The 26249-nt window shown below is 44.4% G+C and overlaps 1 protein-coding gene across 1 annotated transcript; it reads right to left on the reverse strand.

Annotated features, from left to right (window-relative positions):
* Nucleotides 1–3116: 3116 nt before the first annotated feature.
* On the reverse strand, nt 3117–26241 carry LYAR (Ly1 antibody reactive). Its single transcript, XM_050947865.1, has 9 exons — nt 26140–26241; nt 23989–24178; nt 21184–21298; nt 16661–16768; nt 15394–15477; nt 8417–8834; nt 7983–8099; nt 4190–4275; nt 3117–3570 (listed from the first exon to the last, which is right to left on the reverse strand). Exons 2-9 carry the CDS (start codon nt 24108–24110, stop codon nt 3436–3438), a joined length of 1185 nt encoding a protein of 394 aa, XP_050803822.1. The 5' UTR covers nt 24111–24178; nt 26140–26241; the 3' UTR covers nt 3117–3435.
* Between the last annotated feature and the right edge of the window lie 8 nt (nt 26242–26249).

The raw sequence follows: 26249 nt of genomic DNA on the forward strand, positions 1-26249 counted from the left end.
AGTCTGGGTGTGGGAAGCTCAGAGGGGTCCAGATATAGGGGGGTAGGGCTTGTCGGGATGAGGGTTCGATAGGCCTGCTTAATGGGGGAGCCCCAGCTGCTGCAGAGGGGATACCACAGGCCAAGCTCCTGCTTCCCCTTTTCTTCTCCATCCCATCATCACTCCCATATTCCACTTCCCCTATTCCACTTCCCCTTCATTCCACTACCTCTTCCTCCCCCGCCCTTGCCCCCTTTCCCTCATTTCTCCCGCTGTGATCAGATATTTTGCCTCAGTTGCCTGAAATGCCTCACAACACTTTAAATTGGAAATTTGCAGAAAAACCTCGAGAAAGGGTTTAAAATTAGGAAAAATTATAGTTGGCTTAATCAGACATAAAATGGGTGATGATAGTATTAGGACCCTTTAGAATGCTCAGAACAGTAATTGGTTTTAGGAATAAACCCGTGGATTAAATAAAAATTAAGAATAGTTAAAATTAGAAAATCTAGTAATGGGGGCTGTAGGGTGATGTAATATAGTGGGAGATCCAATTTCTAGGGCACATAGGGATCTATTGCATATGATGTAATAAATTCACTTCCTATGATGCAATGATAAATTCCACTTCCTGTAGGGAATGACTCAGCAAAATCCCATAGCAATACATTGTAGCCCATAGGAATATATGGGACTTTCAAACAGGAAGTAGCTAGGGTTCAGCCAAAGGTCAGTTGAAAAGCTCCATAGGAATACCCTGAGCCCATAGAAGTCTATGGGAGGAGGCCAAGCCACTAGTACGTGACTAATTAGTATACAATTAGCATATGCAAATACTTGACAGCTGATTGGCTGAGCATCAGTGCGCCTACCCACCCACTCCATACAGAGGGCAGGGAACTGGGGTGTTTCTGGGGCAGGCCCAGCCCTTACACTGTGTGTGGGTCAGGTGCAGCCTCACATATATCAGTATATGTGAAATAAATTAGCATATGCAAATACTTGGCAGCTGATTACCTAGAATTTATAATCATAATTCAGCCAATCAGCTGCAAATCATATAAAGGCAACAGACAGCAGGCTAAAACCTTGCAGGGGACAGAGACCTGAAGGAGAGTGGAAAGCTGCAGGAAACGTGCAAGAAAGATGTTCACAGAGCGGTTGCAATCACCTGTAAAAGCCTGCTGGGTAAGAAAGCTAACTAGTGCCTGACAGCAGCAGAGCAGCTAGCTCAGAAGTGGGCAAACTATGGCCCGCAGGCCACATGCAGCCCATGGGCCCCTCCCGCCTGGCTCCTAAGCACCTGCCCTGAGAGGCTACCCCTGGCCCCTCCCCTGCTGTTCCCCTCCCCTGCAGCCTCAGCTTGCTCTGCTGCCAGCACAATGCTCTGGGCAGCAAGGCTACAAGCTCCTGGGGGCAGCGCAGCTGCAGAGCCTGGCCTGACCTGGTGCTCAGTGCTGTGGTGTGGTGTGGCTGCCTCAAGCTGGGCAGCATGGCTGCCTGTCCTACTGCTGTGGGTGGGGTGGCTGTAATGCTGTCAGCCACTGGTACTCCAGGCAGCACGGTAAGGGGGCAGGGACCAAGGGGGGGTTGGACAGAGGGCAGGGGAGTTTGCAGTGGTTGTGGTAAGGGGGCAGGGGTAGGTAGTCAGTGGGATGAAAGTCAGAAGGGATTTATAGGTTAGATTTAGTAAACTTCCTTCTTGAGACATGAGGTGTAATCTGAAATACAGTTGTAGGAGCCTGTCAGGTACTTAAGGTTGAAAACTTTCCTCAACAGACAGGGCATGATGTTGAGCACTTGCAACTCACTGAACTCACACTGAATTTGTTTAATCCTATCTAAAGCAACTGGGGATATTCTAATTAAAATTATACCTTGATAGGGATATTTTAAATCAAATTATTGCACTGATGATTTTTGTAAATCTATTACTTTCAATTTCATTGACTGTCTTATTCTGCTTGTAGGAAGAGTAAATAAAATCATGCTTTTATCTTTCTATTCTAATTCACTATTTTGTATGCCTCTCTTGACCTCTTTCATTTGTCACTCTCTCTGAACTAAACTATCCCGATCTTTTAAATGGCTTCTTGCATGGAAGTTACTGCAGACCTCTAGATCCTTTTAATCACCTATCTCTGAAGTACATCTGTCTTCATTGACAACAGATGACTAGGGTACAGATCTGAAATTTGTGTATCTGAATTGCAAGTCTATTGTATCAAAACCAACTAAAGGTATTTGAACAAATGGAACCTAGTATTCAGAGTTAAATTTCACAGCCACAGCTTTAAATAAATTAATTGAAATATTTCTGTATGTTTATGTATTTTAACTGTGGGCACAAATAAGATTGTTCATTTACAGCTTCTCAGAGATCCTAAAGCCCTATCAGAATCCTGTCAGCTGCTAATCCTATATATTCCAGACCAGTTTTTCACCACTTTCCTGGATATTCCATGCTATTAGATATTTCCAGATAATGGGGGTATCTTGTGACAGCCTGAAACTTTAAAATCTGTTACTTCAAGTAATACTCTCTATACAAATTTAATTTTATCACTCTACACATTTATAGGTTCCTTACTACTTTGAAGTCACAGAAATATTTATAACACCTTCCAGTTTAATACTACCTGCATTTTAATTAGTGCATTATTCTAAAAGCACAAACAAGAATAGGTAAAATTGGGAACCATTTCCTCAATTTGATAATCAGTATTTATTGTCAAATTTCCAATTGAGGCAATGGCCCTCACAAACCAACCAATCAACCCACCCGCAGGCTTTACTTGGCTTCTAACCAAATATTCATGGTAATAAAATATGAACAGATTTAACTGTGTGTATCAAGGTATCTATTTTCATTTAGTATGCAGTGGGAAATTAAACGTTAAATGGATAGTGACTTGACACAGACAAATCTCAATTATTCCTTATGACAAAACAGGATACTGAAATATTAGTATGTATGATCTGCAGCAAATACCATTAGCTTTGGACCAAAACATTTTTGCTTCTCATAACAAATTATTTTCATGAGGTGTTGTATTAATACATCAAGTTTGCAGCTGTACTGTTTCCTGCAAAGGCGCAATACAAGTTGGGTCTTAAGAAGCAAATGCACACCTGTATAAATTCAGTAACATGAAAAGGATTTTAATAGAATGGACAACAATTTTCCAATGTCTGTTAAACGTTCTACCAAAAATATATTTTCTATAAAAACCAACATTTCTGAAAACATATGCAACCATTCCCAAATTTCAGTTGTACATATAAGTATAGGGAAGAAAAGGAGTGAGGAATCCAGGAATAGAATTACAGCTAAATTATGCTGTGATTCATACTCAGCATCTATTGAAGTCAGTGAAAGCTGTGTTTGCATACGTGATAGGACAATTTGGGCAGTCTGCAATTGTAGAACTTGATCATTATGAAGCCACTCATTTTCTATTTCATGAGTTTAACTTTGTCCTTTAAAACCTTGAATTTGGGATTATTGTTCACTTTCTTATTAAACATGACTAAAAGATCCTCTTGTGATTTATGATGTTCACCAGCTACTGCATGATATTGGGCTAAAACCTACACAAAAAAACAAAAAGAAATAGTTTAAGTTAACAGGAATGATTTCCACTTTTTCACTTAAACATTCCACATGAAAATGCACACACATTATGTCTCAATTCAATAACATTGCTTAATTAAAATCCAGCAAGAAATCTATTAATACTTACAACTCAAAGCTGAAATTGCAAACTTAAGTACACAGCTACCTCGATATACCACCATCCGATATAACACGAATTCAGATATAATACGGTAAAGCAGTGCTCCGGGGGGTGGGGTTGCGCACACTGGTGGATCAAAGCAAGTTCAATATAACACGGTTTTCACCTATAATACGGTAAGATTTTTTGGCTCCCAAGGACAGCATTATATCGAGGTGAAGTGTATCTCCTTAGGTGGTGTTTTGCTGGATTGGGGGAATATCCAATTTAAAAAAAATCACAGAATAAACTCCTTAATCACACATTTTTGAATCTTTTATATGATTTACTAATTAACCAGGTCACATTTAACGGCATATGACTATATACTTAAAGACTTTGTCTATGTAGGATAGTTGTATGTTTTCACAGTTTTCTTTTAAATTACCTATTTTACAAACTAAAAGGGGTTTTAAAAGTGAAGACTACTGTACCTTTTTTCTTAGTTTTTTAACTGAAATTTCATTGTTTGGAGCTTGCTTCAGAACAGCTCTGATAGTTCCCTTCCAGTTGAATTTACCTATAATATTGTTAAACACATAATGGTATTACATTTATTTTATATTTCTAAGTCATCTTTTCATCACACATTCTAGCTAAAGCTAATCACAGAACCATCCTTGCCTTATTATTGCACCCACAGCAGCATGACCACCCTGGCACAAGGATCAAGCAAGTTGTTCCTCAGGTTAGCTACTGTAATGGGGTGTACAGACCCCATGCTGGCCTGGCAATCAACTGGAAGAATAAAAGAGCTGGGAAGCAGAGGGGCAAGCAAGCTGGAGAAGGAAAGTCCTGCTGGAAAGCTGGTGTGAAGCCACCCAGAGAAGGGATGACTGGATATACAGGCTGTAGAAGCCTACAGAACCTAGGGAGGTAGGAAGCGCAGCACAGCAGGAGGAGTTGCTGAGGCCTGATTCCACCTGCCTGGTTTAAGGATCCTGAGCTGGAACCCAGTGGAGTGGGTGGGCCTGGGTTCCCTTACTAGTCCCTGAGCCAAAAAAAGAGTTTCCAGATCTGCTGAGGACAGGGACCAGCAAACTGACAGGGTAAAGGAGGAAACCCATAAACCTCAGCAGGACTGAAGCTAACACCCTTCATTGCCCAGAATGGGCCTACCACACAGACTCAAGCCTTGTCTACACTTGAAATGCTACAATGGCACAGCTGCAGCACTTCAGTATAGCCATTACCTATGCCAATGGGAGGGGTTCTCCCATCAGCATAGGTAATCCACCTCTGCAAGAGGCAACAGCTAGATCAATGGAAGAATTTTCATTGATCTAGTGCTGTCTACACTGGGGTTTCGGTTGGCTTAACTGTCTCTCCCGGGGTATGTGGGGATTTTTCACATCCCTGAGCAACACAATTAAACCCTCTTAATTTTCTAGAGCCAACTAGGCCTTAAGCAAGAGATGCTGACTGACTGCCCTGCCAGACAGAGCAGATTCTGTGCAATGCTCTGTCTGACCAAAGTGGGTGCTGTTGCATTAGCACACCAGCTCATCATGAAGGAAGAACAAATGACAAGACACCATCCTGTGAAAGGGAGAAGCTGAGCCCTTAAAATAAATATATCGTGCTTTTCACCAGTGGATCTCAAAGCACTTTCATCTAATTTATCTCAGCTCCTATGTGACGCACAAATAGGAAATTGAGGGTTTTCTCCCTTTTTTTTTAAATAAGGGTGGCAAATTTAACACATAATGCATACTTAGGAAGCCATTAATTAGTATTACTTCTAAATGTGACAACTATATCCCCAAATTACACAGGCTCAATAAAAAAAGATGCATTATATATATATTCTGGATGTCAAATACAACTAGCTAAAAATAGAAATAAGGCCAATTTGTGACCCAGCTATCATGTCATGCGAAGGACTCTGGGGGGAGGGCTAGCTCCGTGGTTTGAGCATTGGCCTACTAAACCCAGGGTTGTGAGTTCAGTCCTTGAGGGGGCCATTTGGGGATTGCTCCTGCTTTGAGCAGGGGGTTGGACTAGATGATCTCTTGAGGTCCCTTCCAACCCTAATAACACTGGTCTACAATTTTTGAGAAGTCGTCTGCTTCAGAGATAAAATGTGATATTTATATGTATTTTGATGTGCTGAATTCAAATATGACAATTAAAACAACTGATTGGCTACTGTTTCTAAGATTTAAGCTTTTACATTTTATGGTCATGTATATTGTGTAGATAGTAGAGTTTTAATCATAAATTGTAAACCTAGGTCTTTTCATGTGTTTATGGTTGCTTTATATGATATTTCACCTGTCCTGTTTATGTAACACTTTAAAAGTCAGCAAAAGGGTTATATAAATAAAATTTATTATGAAACAAAAGGCAAAAAACTATTATGTACGTAGTTTAGTCCTGTTCAGTGTCTACTCAGCGCTTCTTGGCTTGTCTCTTGTATTCATTAAATGGAGCATCTCTTGTCACTGTCCAGCAATAGTCTGCAAGCATTGATGGGCTCTATTTGCCCTGATAGCCTGCCAGGAGATTCCACTGCTGTAGTCTGGAGCCCAACAGCTCTGCCTTACTCTTGGGGAGTTCCAAATCGCTGACAAGGTCATTCAGTTCACTTTGTGTTATGAGGTGTGGTTCAGAGGAGGAGGGATGGGAGAAAATGTGGGTCCTGTGACATTGATGGTTCAGGACCAGAAGTTTCATCCTCTTCCTCGTCTGACTCAAGTGAGAATGATTCTGGTGCATCAGGAACCAGCAGTCCTTCTCCCTGGGGTACTGGGCGTATAGCTGATGGAATGTTTGGATAATGCACAGTCCACTTTCTTCTTTGACACACCTTTCCCCACTGGAGGCACCATGCAGAAGTAACAATTGCTGGTATGATCTGTTGGCTCTCTCCAAATCATTGGCACTGCAAAAGGCATAGATTTCCTTTTCCTGTTCAACCACTGGCGAAGATTTGTTGCACAAGTGTTGCAGCATGTGTGTGGGGCCCACCTCTTGTCCTGATCTCCAATTTTGCAGCCAAAATAAAGGTGATAGGCTCTCTTAACCATAGTGGTTATACCGCGCTTTTGTGATGCAAAAGTCACTTCACCACAAACATAGCAGAAGTTATCTGCACTGTTCACACAAGTACAAGGCATCTCTGCTCACTTTGGCTAAACAGAAGTGTGTCCCTTTGCAAAAATCAAACACTGACAAATAAGAGCACAACACTGTATGATTTCTAGAGCTGATATAAGGCAATTTGTTCAGCAGAGTGATGTAAGCTTCGTTATGATTGCATCATCCATGACTTCTAGGAATAACATGATGCAATTCATATCATGTATGACGCAGTACCAGCTTCAGATTGCATCATTCATTGTTTTGCCTAAAAAGCAAGTACTGTCCACACCCAGTCATAGATTTATTCATAGATCCAGTCAAAGATGTATTTTAGTCATTTCTGGTTTAAACTGAGATCCCTTCCCTTTATAACTCACTTATCCTCCGCCATTCCCAAGTCAAGGGTCATATATACTGACCCAATAGCATATCTTGAAAACCAGAGCCAATCAACAATTTTAAGCATCATTTTCGTTCTCAGTGACCCAGAATTAGTGAAGTTGGACTACATTTATTTCAGAAGCATTTTGGCTGTAGAGCAGTGTAATATTCTATGATCTAGGTGCAAGACATGCCACCTCCTCTTACAATACAGGTAGCCAGCGCAGGGGATTATGTAGGAACACAAGAGGGAGCAGCCTCTGTGGGGCAGTTGTTGCCCATTCCTAGAAGGTGGGTGGAAGTGGGTGCTGTGGATAGTGGCGAGCATACCTGAACAAACAAATCAGGAGAAAGAGTCTGCACCAGGTATCAGGTTTGCAGAGATGACTTCCCCTGGAACAAGGTATGAAACAGATTGAGGGCTTGTCTTCAACAAAACAGGGAGATTGAGGCTGTTGCAATGCAGCGGATGTCGATTTAGCGGGTCTAGTGAAGACCTGCTAAATTGACGGCAGAGTACTATCTGGTTGAGTTTGGTGCTCCCCCAGAAAGGTAAGATAAGTTGAGCAGAGAGCATCTCTCAGCAATGCAACACTGTGAAGACAAGCCATTAGTCACAATCTGGTTCATGGTCTTCTTCTGGGGCAGCCCTTTGCTCAGAGTTTTGCCCCAAATGAATAGCAGCACTTAATGACTGATTTCACAAGCACATAACTATTTTACTAAGATATGTCTAAACTTCCATTTTAAGTTTGAAGATACCTTTATCTGCATCCCCAATTTCTTCAGTTTCCATGGCTGCATCCTCACTTCTTTCAGTTTCTGTTGTTGCAGATGTTTTTATATATTTCATTCTTTTTGTTGTGGTGCAAGGTTCTTTTAGACAAGGGAGAGGGGAGAGGGATGAGAGAAATATGATGAGAAAATATTAAAACATTTAAGTTACTAAAAAAACCTAAAAAGTTTCTATTCTTGGCATTGGAGTTTGCTGTAAGATTTTTCTTGATTTTGAAATAAAAAAATTAAAAAAAACATTGTAATGTGATGCAAGTTAAGTTGCTTTGTATACTTTTTTTTTTTAACTTATAATTTATAGTTGTTAAAGATTTTACCAGAGCAGGTTACTGAGTTTTCAAGATGCCAAAAAGAACAAACTCTTCACTAAAATCTGCATGGAATGTGAGCTAGATATATACCTTCTGCATGTTTACGTTTTTGTTTCTTTGTATTTGTTTGTTCTTCTTCATTATGATTACCATTTCCATTTATATCCACCTGAGCTGTATTATTCCTCTCATGCTTTTTCTTCTTCTTTCTTTCTGCATTATTGCTTTTGGAAGTTCCCTCATTTTCATCCTCAGTACCTTCCTTTTCTTTCTTAGATTTTTTTCCTTTTTTATTTTCAAAGCTCTCTCGTTGGCTTTCTAATTTCATGTCTTTTTTCTCTGTCTTTTTGTTCTTCTGTCTCTCTTCTTTTCGCTCTCTTTTACTCTTTTTCTTCTCAAGTTTATCAGCCATCATTTCGTTTTCTGTAGACAATGGGTTTACTTCACTTTTTACAGGCTGGTTTCCTACTTTTTGCAATGGTTTCTCTAGTTCTTTTTTGCTTGGCCCCTTTTTTAAAAAAAGAAAATATAATATTGTAATAAAAATGTCTTTCACATACTTCATTTGGTAATGCCACCCAGATCTACTGCATTATTCATGGGGGTAGAGAAAGAAATATTATGCTCTGAATAAAATAAAACAAACAAACAAAACAATTAGAGGATAGTATTACTTGCATTATCTCCACCATCTCAGTTGAAAACTGAAGGACATGCCTTACTCTAACTGCCCCATCTGAAATGTTAAAATTAACACATGCATGCTTGTCATTTGTTATTACACTTAATTTTGGTTTTAGAAGAATGAAGTGGGCATTTGCAAAATATATTAGATAATTCATTATTTTAGATGTTCCAGAATGATAAACTTAATTTCTTCTTTGAGTGCTTGCTCATACCGATTCCAATTAGGTGTGCGCGTGTGCTGCACACACGATCGTCTGAAGATTTTTATCCTAGCAACACTCGGTGGGTTGGCTGAGGCGCCCCCTGGAGTGGTGCTGTTATGGTAGAGTTTTCCACTCTGAACCTTAGCGTCCAAAAGATGGGGTACCAGCATGAATTTCTTTAAGCTCAATCACCAGCTTAGTACTTGTAGCGCTGCCACCAACCAGGAATTCCAGTGCCTGGTACACTCTGGTCCCCCCAAAACCGTGCCTGGGGACCCTCCAAGACCCAGTTCCTCTGGATCTTAACACAAGGAAAGTAAAACCTTTCCCTCACCGTTGCCTCTCCCAGGCTTCCCCTCCCTGGGTTATCCTGGAAGATTACTGTGATTCAAACTCCTTGAAGCTTAAAACGAGAGGAAAATTCACCTTCCCCCCTCCTTCTCTCTCCCCCTCCCAGACTCTCCGTTAGAGAGAAAGTAATCCTAACAGAGAAAATTAACCTCTCTCCCCCCCTTCCCTCCTTTCTCCCCACCAGTTCCCTGGTGGATCTAGACCCAGTCCCCTAGGGTCTTACCAGAATAAAAAACCCATCAACTTCTTAAACAAGAAAAGCGTTTAATTAAAGAAAAAAAACCAGTAAAAATTATCTTTGTAAGTTTAAGAGGGAATATGTTACAGGATCTTTCAGCTATAGACACTGGGAATACCCTCCCAGCCTAAGTATACAAGTAGAAATTAAAATCCTTTCAGCAAAATACAAATTTGAACTCCTTCCAGCCAAATACACATTTGCAAATAAAGAAAAACAAACATAAGCCTAACTCGCCTTATCTACCGAGTACTTACTATTCTGGACAGCTAAGAGACTGTATCAGAGAGATTGGAGAGAAACCTGGTTGCACTTCTGGTCCCTCTGAGCCCCCAGAGCGAACCACCACCAAAATCTAAACAGCACACACAAAAACTTCCCTCCCTCAAGATTTGAAAGTACCCTGTCCCCTGATTGGTCCTCTGGTCAGGTGACAGCCAGGCTCACTGATCTTGTTAACCCTTTACAGGCAAAGAGATATGAAGTACTTCTGTTCTATTAACTCTTACTTATCTGTTTATGACAGGTGCTCTTATGGTGCTGGATATATGCCCCTGCCAACCCAACGCCACCTCAGTGCCTTCTTACCGCCCGTGACGGTTGTTGGAACTGTGGAGTGCGGCTTTGCTGATCTCCACTTCCCTAGCTCTTAGCTCATTTATACTGTAGATAGTTGTTATAGTGTAGTTGTTAGTAGTTTCTAGTTGTAGTTAATAGTAGTTTTTGTAATTAGTGTACATAGTGATCGGAGGCAAGGGGCTTCTCCCTCTCCCAGTACCGGGGCCATGCCTAGGTCTTGGCTTCAAACCCTGCTCAGCCTGCCTCAAGCTGATGCCTACAGGAGACCCCCATGACTCCTGTCTGAAGTGCCTGGGGGAATCCCAACCACTAGATAAGAGCCTCATTCAGAAGGCATTCAAGCCTCGGACAAAAAATGAGCAGGGCTTTTGTTTGAAACAGCTCCTCTTGAAGGCAGCACTTAGCCCGGCCCCATGCCGAGACGCAGCGCTCTTGGTCCAAAGCGCGCCTCCAGCACCAGACGTCTCCGGCACCGTTACCAGTGCAGCACTGCTCACTGTCTCCAGGATCCAGGAATCAGCGCAAGCAACCTGCTGCTCCTGTATAGTTGCTGACACCTCCTGTGCCCCTTTTGGAGCAGTGTCCCGTGCAGGCTCCAACTCTGGCACTATCGATTCCGGTGCTGCAAGCGCCGTTGAGGCTGGTGCACATAAGCTCCACAGTGAGCACCATGGTTGAGCTCGGCCTGCCTTCCACCCCAGAGACTTTCTCCATTGCTCAAGACCCGATTGCAATTACTGAGCTGGGACCGTCACAAACTTTGGTACTGCTGGTGCGGGCTGCTCCATCGATAGGGAAGCCCTCTATGATGCACCCTCCATTGCAGGGCGAGAAGGGTCGGCACCGATCTTGGTTCCTGGTCACAGTCCTGATCCAGAAGCTGGTCTCCTCCATGGCACCGATCACCATCTCGGTGCCGGTCGTACTCGTAGTGCTGCTCCACCTCAAGAAGATCTCCTTCCCGATAGGATCGGTACTGGTCCAGCTCCTGGCACCAATCCCAGCACCAGTCTCCTTGATGTCGTTCCCAGCACTGCTTCACCCATAGATCTTCATCCAGGTCCAGATCTACCTCCTGGCCCCGATACAACCATTGGTCCCGGTCCAGATTACAGAACCGCTCGAGACCGCGGCGCTGATCTCCATCCCCGCTGCGCGGGCTAACAATGCATGACGATCGCTCATGCTGGGTTGCACTGGCTCCACCTTGGCCTTCCTACCCCAACTTGAGGTTGTCCCAAGTGGAGAATGGCTACCGCATCCATTACCAAGATGCGGACGATGCTAGCCAATGGCACGATGAGGGGCAGGATCTTGCTCAGGGACCCCCACAATGGTCCTTTTGGACACCTTGGGCATACCATCAGGCCCAAGGCATCCCATTGGGAGCTTCTCAGTCTGCCCACTCGGAACATTGGATCCCAGAAGCCACTGTCAGTCGCCCCCCTCTGGGCTCAGAGCAACGGCCCTAGCATAGAGGGCTTAGGCAGCTGGACCATTTTCCACCTATGCAGAATCTATCACTTTCCACCGTGGGCTATGATCGATTCTGCACTTGATCGACCTAGTGGCGTTGCTTCTCCCAGGAGTCCAAAATACCTTGGCAGATCGCCTCAGCAGATCCTTTCTGGCTCATGAGTGGTCAATTCGCCCAGACATTATCCATTCTGTTTTCCGGAAGTGGGGATTTCCCTACATAGACCTTTTCACCTCTTGCGAGAATTGGAGGTGCCAGGTATTCTGCTCTTTCCAGGGGCGCTCCCCGGGCTCCCTATTGGACGCCTTCCTGATGCTGTGGAAAGACCATCTGCTCTACGCCTTTCCTCCATTCCTGTTGGTCCACAAAGTCCTTCTCAAATTGCGATGAGACAAGGCCCGCTTAATCTTGGTTGCCCCAGCGTGGCTCAGGCAACATTGGCACATCACTCTCCTCGATCTGTCGGTGACCACACCAGTTCCACTCCCATTGTGGCCGGACCTGATGACTCAGGAGCACGGCTGACTGCGTCATCTGGACCGGCAATCCCTCCATCTCACAGCATGGATACTGCATGGCTAACACTCTGAGCTATGTTGCTCCTGCTCAGTGCAGCACGTTCTCCTGGATAGCAGAAAGCCCTCTACTAGGTCAACGTATCTGGCCAAGTGGAAGCCCTTCTCCTGCTGGTGTGCCCTAAGCAATACTGCCCCTCTGGAGGTGCCAGTACCTACCATCCTAGATTATCTCTTGTCCTTGAAATAGCAAGGCCTAGCAGTTTCATCCATCAGAGTACAGCTAGCAGCAATTTCTGCCTTCCACCTGGGCAAAAACAGGCACTTGGTTTTCTCCAATCTCATGGTCAGCAAGTTCCTTGAGGGATTGGAATGTCTGTACCTGCAAATTCGGCATCCGGCCCCTACATGGGACCTCAACCTGGTCCTAGCCAGGCTCATGGGTGCCCTGTTCAAGCCGATGGCCACTTGGCTTGCTTCTGTACCTTTCCTGGAAAACAGCTTTCCTCGTCGAGATGCATGTTGGAACTTTGAGCCCTCACGTCGGACCCACCGTATAAGGTACAGCTGCAACCATACTCTTCCTTTCTTCCTACGGTGGTGTCTGCTATCCATGTCAACCAAGACATCTTCCTTCTGGTCTTCTACCCAAAGTCGCATGCTTCGACAAGAGCAACAACATCTTCATTCCCTAGACGTTCACAGAGCCCTTATCTTTTACATCGAATGAACTAAACCCTTTAGGAGGACGACCCAGCTGTTCATAGCAGTGGCAGACTGGATGAAGGGCCTCCTGGTCTCTTCACAGCACATCTGGTCCTGAATTACATCATGCATCCATGCGTGCTATGACTTGGCTGGTGTCCCAACTACGCACCTTACTGTCCACTCTACAAGGGCTCAAGCTTCGTCCTCCGCCTTCCTGGCTCATGTGCCCATACAGGAGATCTGTAGGGTAGCAACTTGGTCATCAGTACATACCTATGCTTCCTACTATGCGATAGTGCAGCAGTCCAGGGGTGATGCTTCATTTGATTCAGCGGTCCTTCACTCCACGACATCTCACTCTGACCCCACTGCCTAGGTAAGGCTTGAGAGTCACCTAATTGGAATCGATATGAGCAAGCACTTGAAGAAAAATGGTTACTCACCTTTGTAACTGTTCTTTCTGATGTGTTGCTCATATCCATTCCAAACCCGTCCTCCTTCCCCTCTGTAGAGTAGCTGGCAAGAAGGAACTAAGGGGGCGATGGGTCAGCAGGGGCATATATCCAGCAACATAAGGGTGCCAACTCCAGGGGGTGCCTCAGCTGACCCATCAAGTGTTGCTAGGGTAAAAATCTTTCAATGATTGTGCACACAGGGCATGCACATCTAATTGGAATGGATATGAGCAACACATCTCAAAGAACAAACAGTTACAAAGGTGATTAACAGTCTTTCACTGCAACAGCAAAATTTCCAGGCAGATGGAGTGCTGTGAAGCTCAGGCAAGCAGCAACAGGGAACATCAGAGAAGAACAAGGCAAGTCCAGGCAGAGGGTAGTTCCTAAATTACAATGTAATAGTGAATAGGTAAAGATATTTCTCTACGAGAGACAGAAGGTGTTGGCAACAGCTAAGCAAATCAGAATATTAAACAGAAATTGGGAGCATCCAGCTCACATAGATAAAAAGTTTAAAAAAAAAAAGTTGAGTTGCTGGTTACAACTCTACAAGCAAGACTGAGTTCCATTTTGTACTTAAAGTAGAGGTAGGCAACCTATGGCACACATGCCAAAGGTGGCATGCGAGCTGATTTTCAGTGGCACTCACATTGCCCAGGACCTGGCCACTGGTCCAGGGGGCTCTGCATTTTAATTTCATTTTAAATGAAGCTTTTTAGACATTTTAAAAACCTTATTTACTTTACATACAATAGTTTAGTTATATATTATAGACTTATAGAAAGAGACCTTCTAAAAAAAAGGTTAAAATGTATTACTGGCACATGAAACCTTAAATTAGAGGGAATAAATGAAAACTCGGCACACCACATCTGAAAGGTTGCTGACCCCTGATTTAAAGCATGGATTCACTGTTGCGTATTGTATGAGGACACGAGCACATACTCTTCAAACTTACAGCATTTGCACTTTAAGTCAAAGTTCTTACTGTCTTGCAGTGAGGCCAAAAGGCAGGGAAAAAAAAAAGAATACCTGGGACCACAAACAGTAAAAATGCCTTAATCATACTGACAGTTATTGCATGACATCACTACAGGGCAGAGTTAGAGTTGCTTGGTTGTCTTAACAGTGCATTTCTTAATATGTTTGGATTTTTTTAAGTGTAACCTTAATTCTGAATTTCCTAGATTTAGAACACTTGACTGGGTGACAGTCGAGACATACCTATGATGTTTTACCCTTAAATTATTGATATTCTTAACCTTAAATTCATCTTAATGAAGCTGTGCCTCTAGGAAAAGAATTGTTAATCTTAAAATGCATTAGATAACATTTATATTTATAGAACTATTCTTTTTCAATAGAAAAATCCAAATTTTAAAGTTGCACTTATAAAATGAGTTAATAGAACACTCCAATGGGTGGGTAAATGAAACAATATATGTACATTCAGATCATTACTACTTCAATCTGACATCTGTGTCTGATAATATTTTTGCACATCTTTTGTCCATTGTAACTGAAAGTGGATTTTCTGTTCCTTATTAGAAAAATTAATCTGGGATAAGAAGTTTACACATACCTTCCTACTACCATGATGCAATCACTGCCTATAGCTTACCTTCAGAGGTTGTTGTGCATACAGCATAGCTGGGGTATCAGCAATACATTGCACCATAGATTAGCAAAAATTTAGTCTCATGTACTCTCCATATTTTCTTTGGACACCAGGAATGATTCTTCCCTAACATACAGTACTTAGTGTTTCCAATAGGAGTCTTGAAGGTTCTCCACCCTGTTTCCCTATTGTTCTATTCTTACTGAAAGATTTGTGGCTTTGATTTGACTTACGTTGCTGGTTGCTTCAGAAAAGATATCCCACACCTGGTCTTGCAGAGCACTATTGTCAACATTAAAGCTGTTCAACATCCAATTCTGTGCAGAAAAAGAATAGTAGAAATGAGAAGCGACAGGCATTCAATTTTAACTTTTTAACCCTATGTAGGATAAAGTAAAATTAAATTTATTCAGGCTCACTGAAGTCATTTAAAATATTGGACAAGTGAGCACACTCCAAGGTCATTTCCTTAGTTTGTCACAGATTATTAAAATGCAAATAAGTTTCACGTGTATCTGTTTAGAAAATTGTTGCTGCTGTCTCAGGAGTTCCTGCTGCAGAGGAAAGTGCAGCAGCAAATTTCTTTTGATATTCTGAGAAATCAGCAGAAGCAGATTTTTTTTTTAAAAAAGGGCTTTAATGCTGTGGCCATAAAGGTTTCCTCATTGCAACGTACTATTTCATTTGTTTCAGGAAAGGACTACTGAAGTGACATTGCACTGTTCAAGGTTTTTCTCTCTATAGCTTTGGTATATTATGTTGCAATGTTCCCATGCAATACCATTCACTTCACCTGAAATCACTGGTTCCTCAGAAAGCTACTTGAATGTTCACCTCTGCTGTGGTAGCTCAAGTAGTTTCACCACAGCTTCTGTTTCCTGAACCTGAATATACATATCGTCCATTATCAGCCACACAAACTGAGGCATGGAGTAGGAGAAACATGCTCACTTATCCCAGACATGTCTGTTATTCTTTATGGATGCTATATAAAATATGTGGAACCTGGCATAGTTGTGTATTGGCAGCTCAGTAAGGTGTCATTTGGAGGAATACAAGTTAGAGCCCTGAACGGCAATGAAGGTTTCTGGAAGGAGCAATGTCTAGCAGAAAGATCACTACAACGTTCTGAGGTGTGTTTGGGAACGTGTAAGTTGGCAGAAACAGCAAATGGAGAAATACTAAAGTGTGTGGTTTGAGGGGAGAGACTTAAAGGGAGAATTTGCACTTACAGGGCTCCAAACCCAAGAAATTCTCCAACATGTCTGACTAATAATAATTTAGATAAAAATTATGTAAACAGAAGGCCTTTCACCCGAAGATCAAGGCTCTATAAATATTAGTAAGTCTCAGACAGTTATTCTCCCCTACTCGCCAATTATACAGATGTACAGACAGATTAAGCAACTTGTCTCAGGTAACACAAGTTAGTGGCACACATATAAGCGTATAATCCATTAGTCCTAATTTCAAATCCACTGCTTGTCTCTAAAATCATACCTGAAATTTGACCCTTTTTCTTGGAATATTGTCATAGGTGTGCATTTGCTCCAAGATGTTTCTCACTTTCGAGCTAATGTTTGGCTTCTTTATTACTTCATGAATCTTCTGCAAGAAAGAAACCGAATAACTTGTCAAAGGAGCACTGAACTAACTAGCCAAGTCAGATGCAAGATGAGATCAGAAATACAGAGTACCTTGAATAACATCTGCAAACCATTTATCGGATAGTCTAGTATTTGCCATGTTTATATTTAGACAGATTATACAGCCAATTCTGGAAGTGTTATAGTATTACAAAAAGTGCACAAGAAACACCATTTCTTGAGTTTGTTCTAAAATTCACTGGGGGGGGGAATCATAGAAAGTGATTATATGAATCATTTACACACTTTACAGCTAAGCTGAAACACAACTGATGCACTAAGTTTGAAAAATTAAATTCAGAAATAGTCTGGCCAAGGTAAGCTATTCCACTCGTTGTATACTAAATGTACACACTATATAGCTCATCTTCGCTTTCAGATCATGCGCTGGTAAAAAGGAGGGGAAAAACCAGCTCAGCTGTGATCTCAAATTTAAAATATCTAAAAGTAGGACAAGCAGCATAAACACTGGAGAACTTTAGTGTAACAAAGTTTGGTTATACCCTGTGAGTTGTACTAGAAGAGAATGCCAGCTGGATGTCTCTTCATAAAGCACTCCAGAATGTCACAGCCTTTTAAAAGAAGGGGAGCAGTTGGCTTTGACAAATCTGCACAGTGAGTTTCCAAATTAAAAGCATAACCAATAGACACTGGACAGTTTACAGGTTCCCCCCCACCCCCAAAGGTTTTGGGCATCTCTCAGGACCACCAGATAAATGAAGAGGCACTGTAAAACTATGCTACTTTTTTGGTAACTTAAATAGTAAGTACTTTTTACAAATCTAGTGCTCATCTTCACGCCACCATCCACTACAAATTCAGGCCCTGTTCTAGCTATTCACTCAAATACATGAATAACTTCAAGGATCTCTGTAATCCAATTCAAAGCAATGAGATTATTTAAATACTTAAGTTACATACTGGTTTCAGTGCTCTGCAGGATAGCAGCTTTAAGGCTTTGTGTAGACAAACACTTAGTTTGCAACAAGCTGGGGTGTGAGTGTACCCTGCACTAGCTTGCCACATGCTAAGTGCCTGTGTGGAGCCTGCTCAGTTTCTTAGTGTGCTTTGATCTACTCCTATTGCAAAGCAGGGGAGATCAGAGCATACTAAAGAACTGTTAGTACACGTCAGCAAGGTCCACACAAATACTTACGTTATGTAATGTCTACATCGTAGAGGGCTGTGTGATTTCTCACAGTTCAAAAACAGCAGTATAGCCACTCTGGGAAGGGCAGCAGCTCAGGCTAGCTGAGCGAGTATATACCTAGTACAGGGGTTGGCAACCTACGGCACGCATGCCAAAGCACGCAAGCTGATTTTTAATAGCATGCGGCTGCCTGCTGGGACTCCACCGTGCTATTAAAAATCCTGCCCAGTGCAGCAAGCCGCGGGGTCTGTGGTCCCAGGCCGGAGCACCGGGCCAAGTGCAGAAAGCCACTGCCCCCACCTTCTCCCCTCCTCTGGAGCCCTGCCGCCATGCATGCAGAGCTCTGGGGGCCGGAGCTGCACACTCCCGCGGGCCAGTGTTGGGCTCCGTGGGGAGGGAAAGACGCTCCCCACTCACCCGGAGCCCTGCTGCCACACGTGCAGCACTCTGAGGAGCGGGGCTGCGTGCTCCCGTGGGGCAGCATATCTAGCTCTGCTTGCAGCCTCAAGGTAAGGGTCCAAGACTGGAGGCAGTCAGGGGACAGGATGGGCTGGATAGGGGGTGGGATCCTGGGGTGGTGGCGGCTAGGGGCAGGGGTCTCTGGAGGCGGCACTCAGGGAGCAGAGGGGTGGATGGGGCATGGGAGTTCTGGGGTCTGTTAGGGGGCGGGGGTGGACAGGGGTCAGGGAGCAAGGAGGATCCGGGGGGGGGCAAATGTCTGGAGGCAGGGGTATGGAGAGGGGTTGCAGCAGGCAGAGAGGCTTGTACAGGTCAGGAGTTCTGGAGGTCCTGTCAAGGGGCAGGGAGCGGTTGGATGGGGCATGGGAATCCCAGGGGTCTGTCTGGGAGTGGGGGTGTGGATAAGGGTTGGAGCAGTCAGGGGACAGGTAGGGTCCTAGGGGGGCAGTCGGGACAAGGAGCAGGGAAGCTTAGACAGGGGATGGGATCCTGGGGGGCAGGGGTTCCAGGAGGGGGTAGTCAGGGGACAAGGAGTGAGGGGGTTGGGGATTCTGAAGGGGGCAGTCACCCAGCCCTCTGCCCTGAGCCCTGACCCCCACCCCCAACCACAGACCTCTGCCCTGAGGCCCCCCCCCACCACCACCCTGAGCACCAAACAGGAGCTCTTGCAACCCCCCCTCCCCCACACATTCCCACCTGCACCCCTCGCATCATGTGGGAGCTGCCCAGATAAGTGCCCCACCCAAACCTCCTGCCCCAACCCTGAGCCCCCTCTCCCATTCTAGCTCCTGGCCAGACCCTTCACCCCCAGCCCTGTGTTCAGTGCACTCCCACCCTCAGCTCTGTGCAGAGAGAGAAAGAATGGGCCAGAACCAGGGAGAAGGTAGGTACCTACTGTATGTGGGCAGGGCCGGGACCCCAGACTGGCAGTGAGCTGAGTGGATCCAGCAGTCAGAATCCTGGCTGGCAGGAGCCGGTGGATGGAACCCCTGAGCGGCTGTGGGCTGAGCTGCTAGTTCACTGCTGGTCTGGGGTCCCAGCAGCCGGCCCCACACAGCCTGCTGCCGGTGTGGGGTTCTGGCTGTCGGACCCTTGCCAGCCAGGATCCTGGCCACAGGCCCCGCTCAGTCCACTGCAAGCCTAAGTGAACAGAACCCCAGACCAGCAGTGGGCTGAGCAGGCTAGCGGCGTAAGATCAACATTTTAATTTCATTTTAAATGAAGCTTCTTAAACATTTTGAAAACCCGTTTATTTTACAATACTAGTTTAGTTATATAATATATAGACTTGTAGAGAGAGACCTTCTAAAAAAACATTAGAATGTATTACCAGCCCGCCAAACCTTAAATTAGAGTGAATAAATGAAGACTCGGCACACCACTTGTGAAAGGTTGCTGACCCCTAACCTAGTAGGTCAGGTATGACTGTACTTGGGTAGCTAGCCTGAGCTGCTGCAGCCATGCTGCTATTTTTAGCACTCTAGCTCAAGTAGAGTTAGTGCACATGTTCATCTGCCCCTGCTGGGAAGTATACTCCCAGGTGCAATGTAGAAATACCCTTAGTGCACAGCAGGTTACTGCTGAGTAGATTCAGACTTCACATTGCTGCGAATTAAATGTTTGCATAGATAAGCCTTTAGTTTACTGTTGATAAATTTGAAGCAATTCAAGTGACCATTGTCAATGATGTTGCCATAGAGGTGGAAGAAACAAGGTTACAAATCCAGTTCAAGACCTGTATTACTGATTACAATATTGTCACTTTTTTTAAATAAGGAAGTTGATGGGATTATTTACAAAAAATCCTTACAATTCTCAAGGCTGAGACAAAGATCTCTAAAACCCTCTTAGAAACCTCAAGAATCCTCTCAGCAATTTTTTGTTGTCACTTTTTGCTCCTTTTCCACAACTTACAGCAACCACCCCACGAGAGAAATAATCAAATTCAGCCCCCTAAAAAGCAAGCAGGGTCACAATAGATGGACATACTCCCCACAGGGGAAGAGCATGTTAATGTTTACAATATCCTGCACAGGAGCAAGGACCAAACCTGAATTTCTGATGCCTCAGCTGGTGAGGTGCATTACATAAGAACGGCCGTACTGGGTCAGACTAAAGGTCCATCTAGCCCAGTATCCTGTCTACCGACAGTGGCCAATGCCAGGTGCCCCAGATGGAGTGAAGCTAACAGGTAATGATCAAGTAATCTCTCTCCTGCCATCCATCTCCACGCTCTGACAAACAGAGGCTAGAGACACCATTCCTTATTCATCCTGGCTAATAGCCATTAATGGACTTAACCTCCATGCATTTATCCAGTTCTCTTTTAAACATTGTTATAGTCCTAGCCTTCACAACCTCCTCAGGCAAGGAGTTCCACAAGTTGACTGTGTGAAGAAGAACTTCCTTTTATTTGTTTTAAACCTGCTGCCCATTAATTTCATTTGGTGGCCCCTAGTTCTTGTATTATGGAATAAGTAAATAAAACTTTTCCTTATCTACTTTCTCCACATCACTCATGATTTTATATACCTCTATCATAATCCCCCCCTTAGTCTCCTCTTTTCCAAGATGTTAAGAGTGTCAGGCTTGTCTGCTCTTCTCTTCAGGCCATTTTTCAGAACATGCATTGCTATTTAAAATAAAACATCTGTACGTTTATTTTCCCCAATATGAATTAGTATTTATGTTTTTAGTATACATGGTTTTCTGAAATAAAGTTATCAGAAAGAAAACAACATTTATATATTTTTAAAAAAAAGTGTTACCTGGATCCACTCCTGTTGTTTAACATCTCCTTTGTTAGCTTTGGCTTCATAACCCTTGCCACCATATTTCTGATCTTCACTTATACATTTCACATGGCTCTTATAATCATCACCCCTTAAATATTAATAAGCCACACTTAAAAATCTGTAAACTGTGTTCCATTTCAATTAACAAAACTTAACAGGTCACAGTCAGTCTCTCAAACAAGGCAAGCTTCATAAGCAGGGAAACTTGAGTTGCCGTTGTACAATACAAATGTATCTGCCAATCCTATGAATGCTTACAAATGTGTACACTTCTGCTTGTGTTAGTGGCCCCACTGAAGTCGGAACTATTCACATGAGTAAAGTATGTGCATATTTGAGGACTGCTTGAATTCCTGCCAGTCTAGGGCCTGATAAATATCACTTGACTTCAATGGATGTTAAGATTTGCAAAGAACACAGAATTAGATCTTTAATAAATATAAACATATAAAGTAGTATACATCTAAAATTACATAAATAAATTATTATATGTAACATTTACCTGTGCTCATATTGTGGAAAAGCTCTTGGGCAGAGTTTAAAAACCATTTATAGAGCACCACTCACCGCTCAAATCTAAGGTAGCTATATGGCTCCTATTACCATATGTATCTGAATGCCTCACAATCTTTAATGTATTAATCTTCACAACACTCTTGTGAGGTTGTGATGTACTATTTTTTCTTGTTTTACAGATTGGGAACAGAAATAGGCTAAGTGACTTGGCCAAATTTACATAGCAAGTCTGGAGCAGCACGGGAGACCTGGCTTCAGTTCAAGTCCTAGATTAATGCCCTAACCACTGGACCATTCTTCCCCTTCAGCAAAGTGGAATGGGGCCTGAATTCTGTAACAAATACTAGTGCTAAAATGGAAAAAAAAACAGATACACTTCTAAAACAAACTTGTTCCTGGATTTACAGATTGTTTACCAAGTTCTGTCTAGGGACATGTTTCTGATCAAGTTATTTATACACTTCTACCTTGATAGAATGCTGTCCTCGGGAGCCAAAAAAATCTTATCGTATTATAGGGGAAACTGAGTTATATTGAACTTGCTGTGATCCACAGGAGCACTGCTGTACCATGTTATATCCGAATTCATGTTATATCAGGTTGCGTTATATCGAGGTAGAGATGTAACTGAAAAATAGGACCGATAATGGAAAAGCTAATCCTACCCACTAGAGAGCCTACTGGTCTGTACCTACAATTATTTCCTTTTAATTTCTATTTTTACAGTTGGGAAGGTAGACTGCAGTGGGGCTTTTTTGAAGGATCTGGGTAGTTATAGACAGAGCTGCTGCAATTTTGGCAAAAAGTATTCCACAGTCACACTGATTCTGCAACAATCAGCAACATTTTTGCCATAATCAAAAGCTCAAAGTACTATAATTCATAGCTGCAAAGAGTAACAATGGTAACTGATGTTTACACCATGTAACAGGGATTGAAAAGTTCTAGTGGGCACCTTCATGCCGTAACACTTAAGTTACTAACAAAAGAAAAGCAAACATCAATGTTGCTCCCTCATCTTTGGTATTGTTTAAGTAACCCACTTCAACCTGCAGAGAAGTGCAGAATGCTATTCTCTCCCTTCCAAACCCCTTTCCCCACAATTAGAACCTGTTGCAGCTTATATGTTTTTAGTATAATTTCTTGTCAGTTTCATGGCTGCACCCAAGGCTCTGAAGAGCAACTGTGAAATTAATCTTCTCACTCTGCTACTACTTTGGAGAAGCTATGCAGTAGAACCAATGGAATGGCCTACCACAGTGGTTTTCCAACTGTTTTCTGGCGACCCAGTTGAAGAAAATTCCTGCTTCTCACAACCCAACAGGGCTGGGGATGAGGGGTTTGGAGTGTGGGATGGGCTCAAGGCTAGGGCAGAGGACTGGGGTGCACCGTGGGGCCAGGGATGACTGGTTTGGTGTGCAGCAGGGGGCTCCAGGTTGGGGGAAGCGGGCAGTTCAGGGGTGGGGCAGTGGTTTGGGGTGTAGGGGGGGTGTCAGGGCTCTGGGTACTGACTCTGGGGTGGGGCCAGGGATGAGGGATTTGGGGTGCAGGATGGGAATCTTGGTGGGGGGGGCTCAGGGCTTGGGTGCAGGCTTACCTTGGGCAGCTACTGGTCAGCGGTGCAGCAGCGTGCTAAGGCAGGCTTCCTGCCTGTCCTGGCACCATGGACTGCGCTGTGCCCCAGAAGCGGCCTGCAGCAGGTCTAGCTCCTAGGTGGAGGTATGCAAGTGGCTCTGCATGACTCTCGCCCACAGGCACTGCCCCCTCCCAGTGCAGAGCCAGTGCTCAGGGCAGGGGCAGCGCTTGGAGCCCCATGGCCCCCCTGCCTAGGAGCTGGACCTGCTGCTGGCTGCTTCCAGGGCGCAGTGCGGTGTCAGAACAGGTAGGGACTAGCCTGCCTTAGCCGGTCAGCACTGCCAATGGGACTTTTAACGGCCAGGTCGGCGATGCTGACCACAGCTGCTGCAACCCAGTGCTTTACATTCTGTGACCCAGTACTGGGTCGCAACCTGCCATTTGAAAACCACTGGTCTACCAACTGCCAACTCAGGACAGCACGTGTTTTGATTCACACTTGAAAGGGTGTTTGCACAAGCTTACAGCTAGAGTTGTCAGTTTCAGGGTTTTATTTAAAACCAAAAAACCCCCAATACCTCACAAAATAAGTTTAACTCCAAGATTTCCTAGGAAGCTTTTCTATGGTCAATGCCGAGTGTGCAAGTTTATCTGTCAAGCTCTACTACACAAACATCGTTGACATACCAGAAATCTTTGCCACAATCCATGCAAGAAAGGCACTGGCAGTTTCTGCAAATATTTACATGTTTTTCAACTTGCCCTTTCTTCACAGATTCTCCACATGCACTGCAGGTAAAAACTACCATTTTGGTGAAGTGATCGAAATAGTTTCTTCTCAAAGGTGCTTACAACTGCTTCTTTTTCAAACTGAAATCTACAAAAAAATATGCAATTCATGTTATAACTCTGAAAAAGCATGTGAATTATATTTAAGAAAAATGTAAGCAACCCACACAAATTAAGTGCACATGGATCAATCTACCAAACCGATTTAAACGTGAACAAGATTCACAAGTTAATTGTGCTTCGATGTAACGTTCATTTTTAATTGCAAACTTATCTCAGTATATACAACTCAAACAATTATTCTGATGTTTTTAACTAGAAAACTTCCTGTCACAAACTCAGATTACCTCTGATTCCTGCCTTTCCTTCCCTTCTCACATTAAAGAGCTTGCCAAATCTTGCTGTTCTCTCTTTGTAACATTTCTGAAATATGATCTTTCTCTGTGTCTCTGCTGCCACAATCCTGTTTCAGACACCATGGTATTGTCTCACACCTGATTAATTTAACCTCCTCCATTCTGAACAGCGGAGAGTCACAGACCCTATTCTATGCAACTTTGTAGTGATAAAAGCAATCTTTTCCTGGCACTTTGACTACATCATGGCTTTCTGGTGTTATCAGGGATTCCAGTCACATTTTGCATAAAGATCAAACTCTTTTCACTCAAAAAAGTAAGGCTTTATTCTTCTGCCTATAGAACCATCCCTTGCTCGCCACCTCGCTTTTCTCATTTTAGTTCTCCTTTTGTTTCTCCTCCCAGTTTTGCCTTCATGCCTTTTTTAAAACCCACTTCCATATTTGGCTCTTACTAAGGGGTATCTCATGCCAGGCATCCTTGGTCTTCTTCAGATACCCCTGTAGAACCCATTTTTTGGATTTAGGGCAGGTCTATGCCACAGCAGCACAGCTACAGTGCTGCACAGCATTGATGCCTCCTACATCAACACAAAGGGTTTTTCAATGTAGTTAACTCATCTCTCTTAAGAGGTGGTAGCTATATCAAGGGAAGAAGCCTGCTGACCTAGCTGCATCTACACTGGGGGTCAGGTTGACCTACTGCAGCATTCAGGGCACAAAATTTTTCATACCTTGAGGACAGGTGCGCACTACAGCCTGAATCGATACAATTTACATCATTCAGTAGTGTGAAGAGCTCCACCTCACCCCTCCAGCGGTGCAGCTTTCACACTGTCCACACCGGTGCTACGTTGGCAAGAGACTCTCCCATCTACGTACCTCCCGCTTCTTGCAAAGGCAGCTAATGATGGTGACGGAAGAATCTCTCCCATTGCTGCTGCTGCGCCTACATAGCACCGTAGTGTAGCTTTGCCCTGAGGTACCTAGGCCAGCCTGTTTCAAGCCTACCCCAGGCCTTGCTCTTGAACAGGGTGACCAGGCAGCAAGTGAGACAACTCGGGACAGAGGGGGGGGGGGGTAATAGGAGCCTATATAAGAAAAGCACCAAACATCGAGACTGTCCCGATTTATTGGGACATCTGGTCACCCTACTCTTGAGCGTTACTGCCGGCTACCTGCTCCTCGCCCCATGCTGTGGGGCGCAGCTCCAGCCGCCACCACGGCTGGCTATCGTAAACTAGTCACTGTGACTCTCCCCCCTTCCCCTGCCGGCCGCGTTAGGCTCGCGTTCCCGCCTTCGGGCTGGGGCAGGACCGGTCGCTGAGGGCCCTGCACAAACCTCCCGCCCAGGATCTATCGTTTGGCGCAGGCGGGTAAAGAGTGACCGGGTCACAGCAGACGTAGCCCGGCGGCGGGACCGCAGAGCGCGCCGCGAGCTGACAACAGGCGCGTCGCCCAGGCCCTGCCATTATCCCCCACCCCTCGACGGGCTCCCCCGGAGCGCCACAGACCCCGCCACACCCCCGCAGGCGGGGCTCGGCCTGCTCCACCCGCCTTCCATACGCAGAGGCCCCGGCCTGACGCGGTGCCCGCAACTGCTTCCCATGCCCGGAGAGCGCCCCTCAGACCGCGGCCTGGGAGCCTGCGGCGCTCCGAACCGTGCAGGCCCGACCGCGTCCCCCTCCACTCACTTTAAATGCTGCGCCACCGCCTCCAACGGCCAATCCCGCACCCGGCACGTGCTGCCACCCGGCCGCCGCGGAGCAAGAGGTACCGCTCGGCCCCAACTGCGCCTGCGCTC

Source organism: Gopherus flavomarginatus, chromosome 3 (assembly GCF_025201925.1).
Source record: "Gopherus flavomarginatus isolate rGopFla2 chromosome 3, rGopFla2.mat.asm, whole genome shotgun sequence".
NCBI lineage: Eukaryota > Metazoa > Chordata > Testudines > Testudinidae > Gopherus > Gopherus flavomarginatus.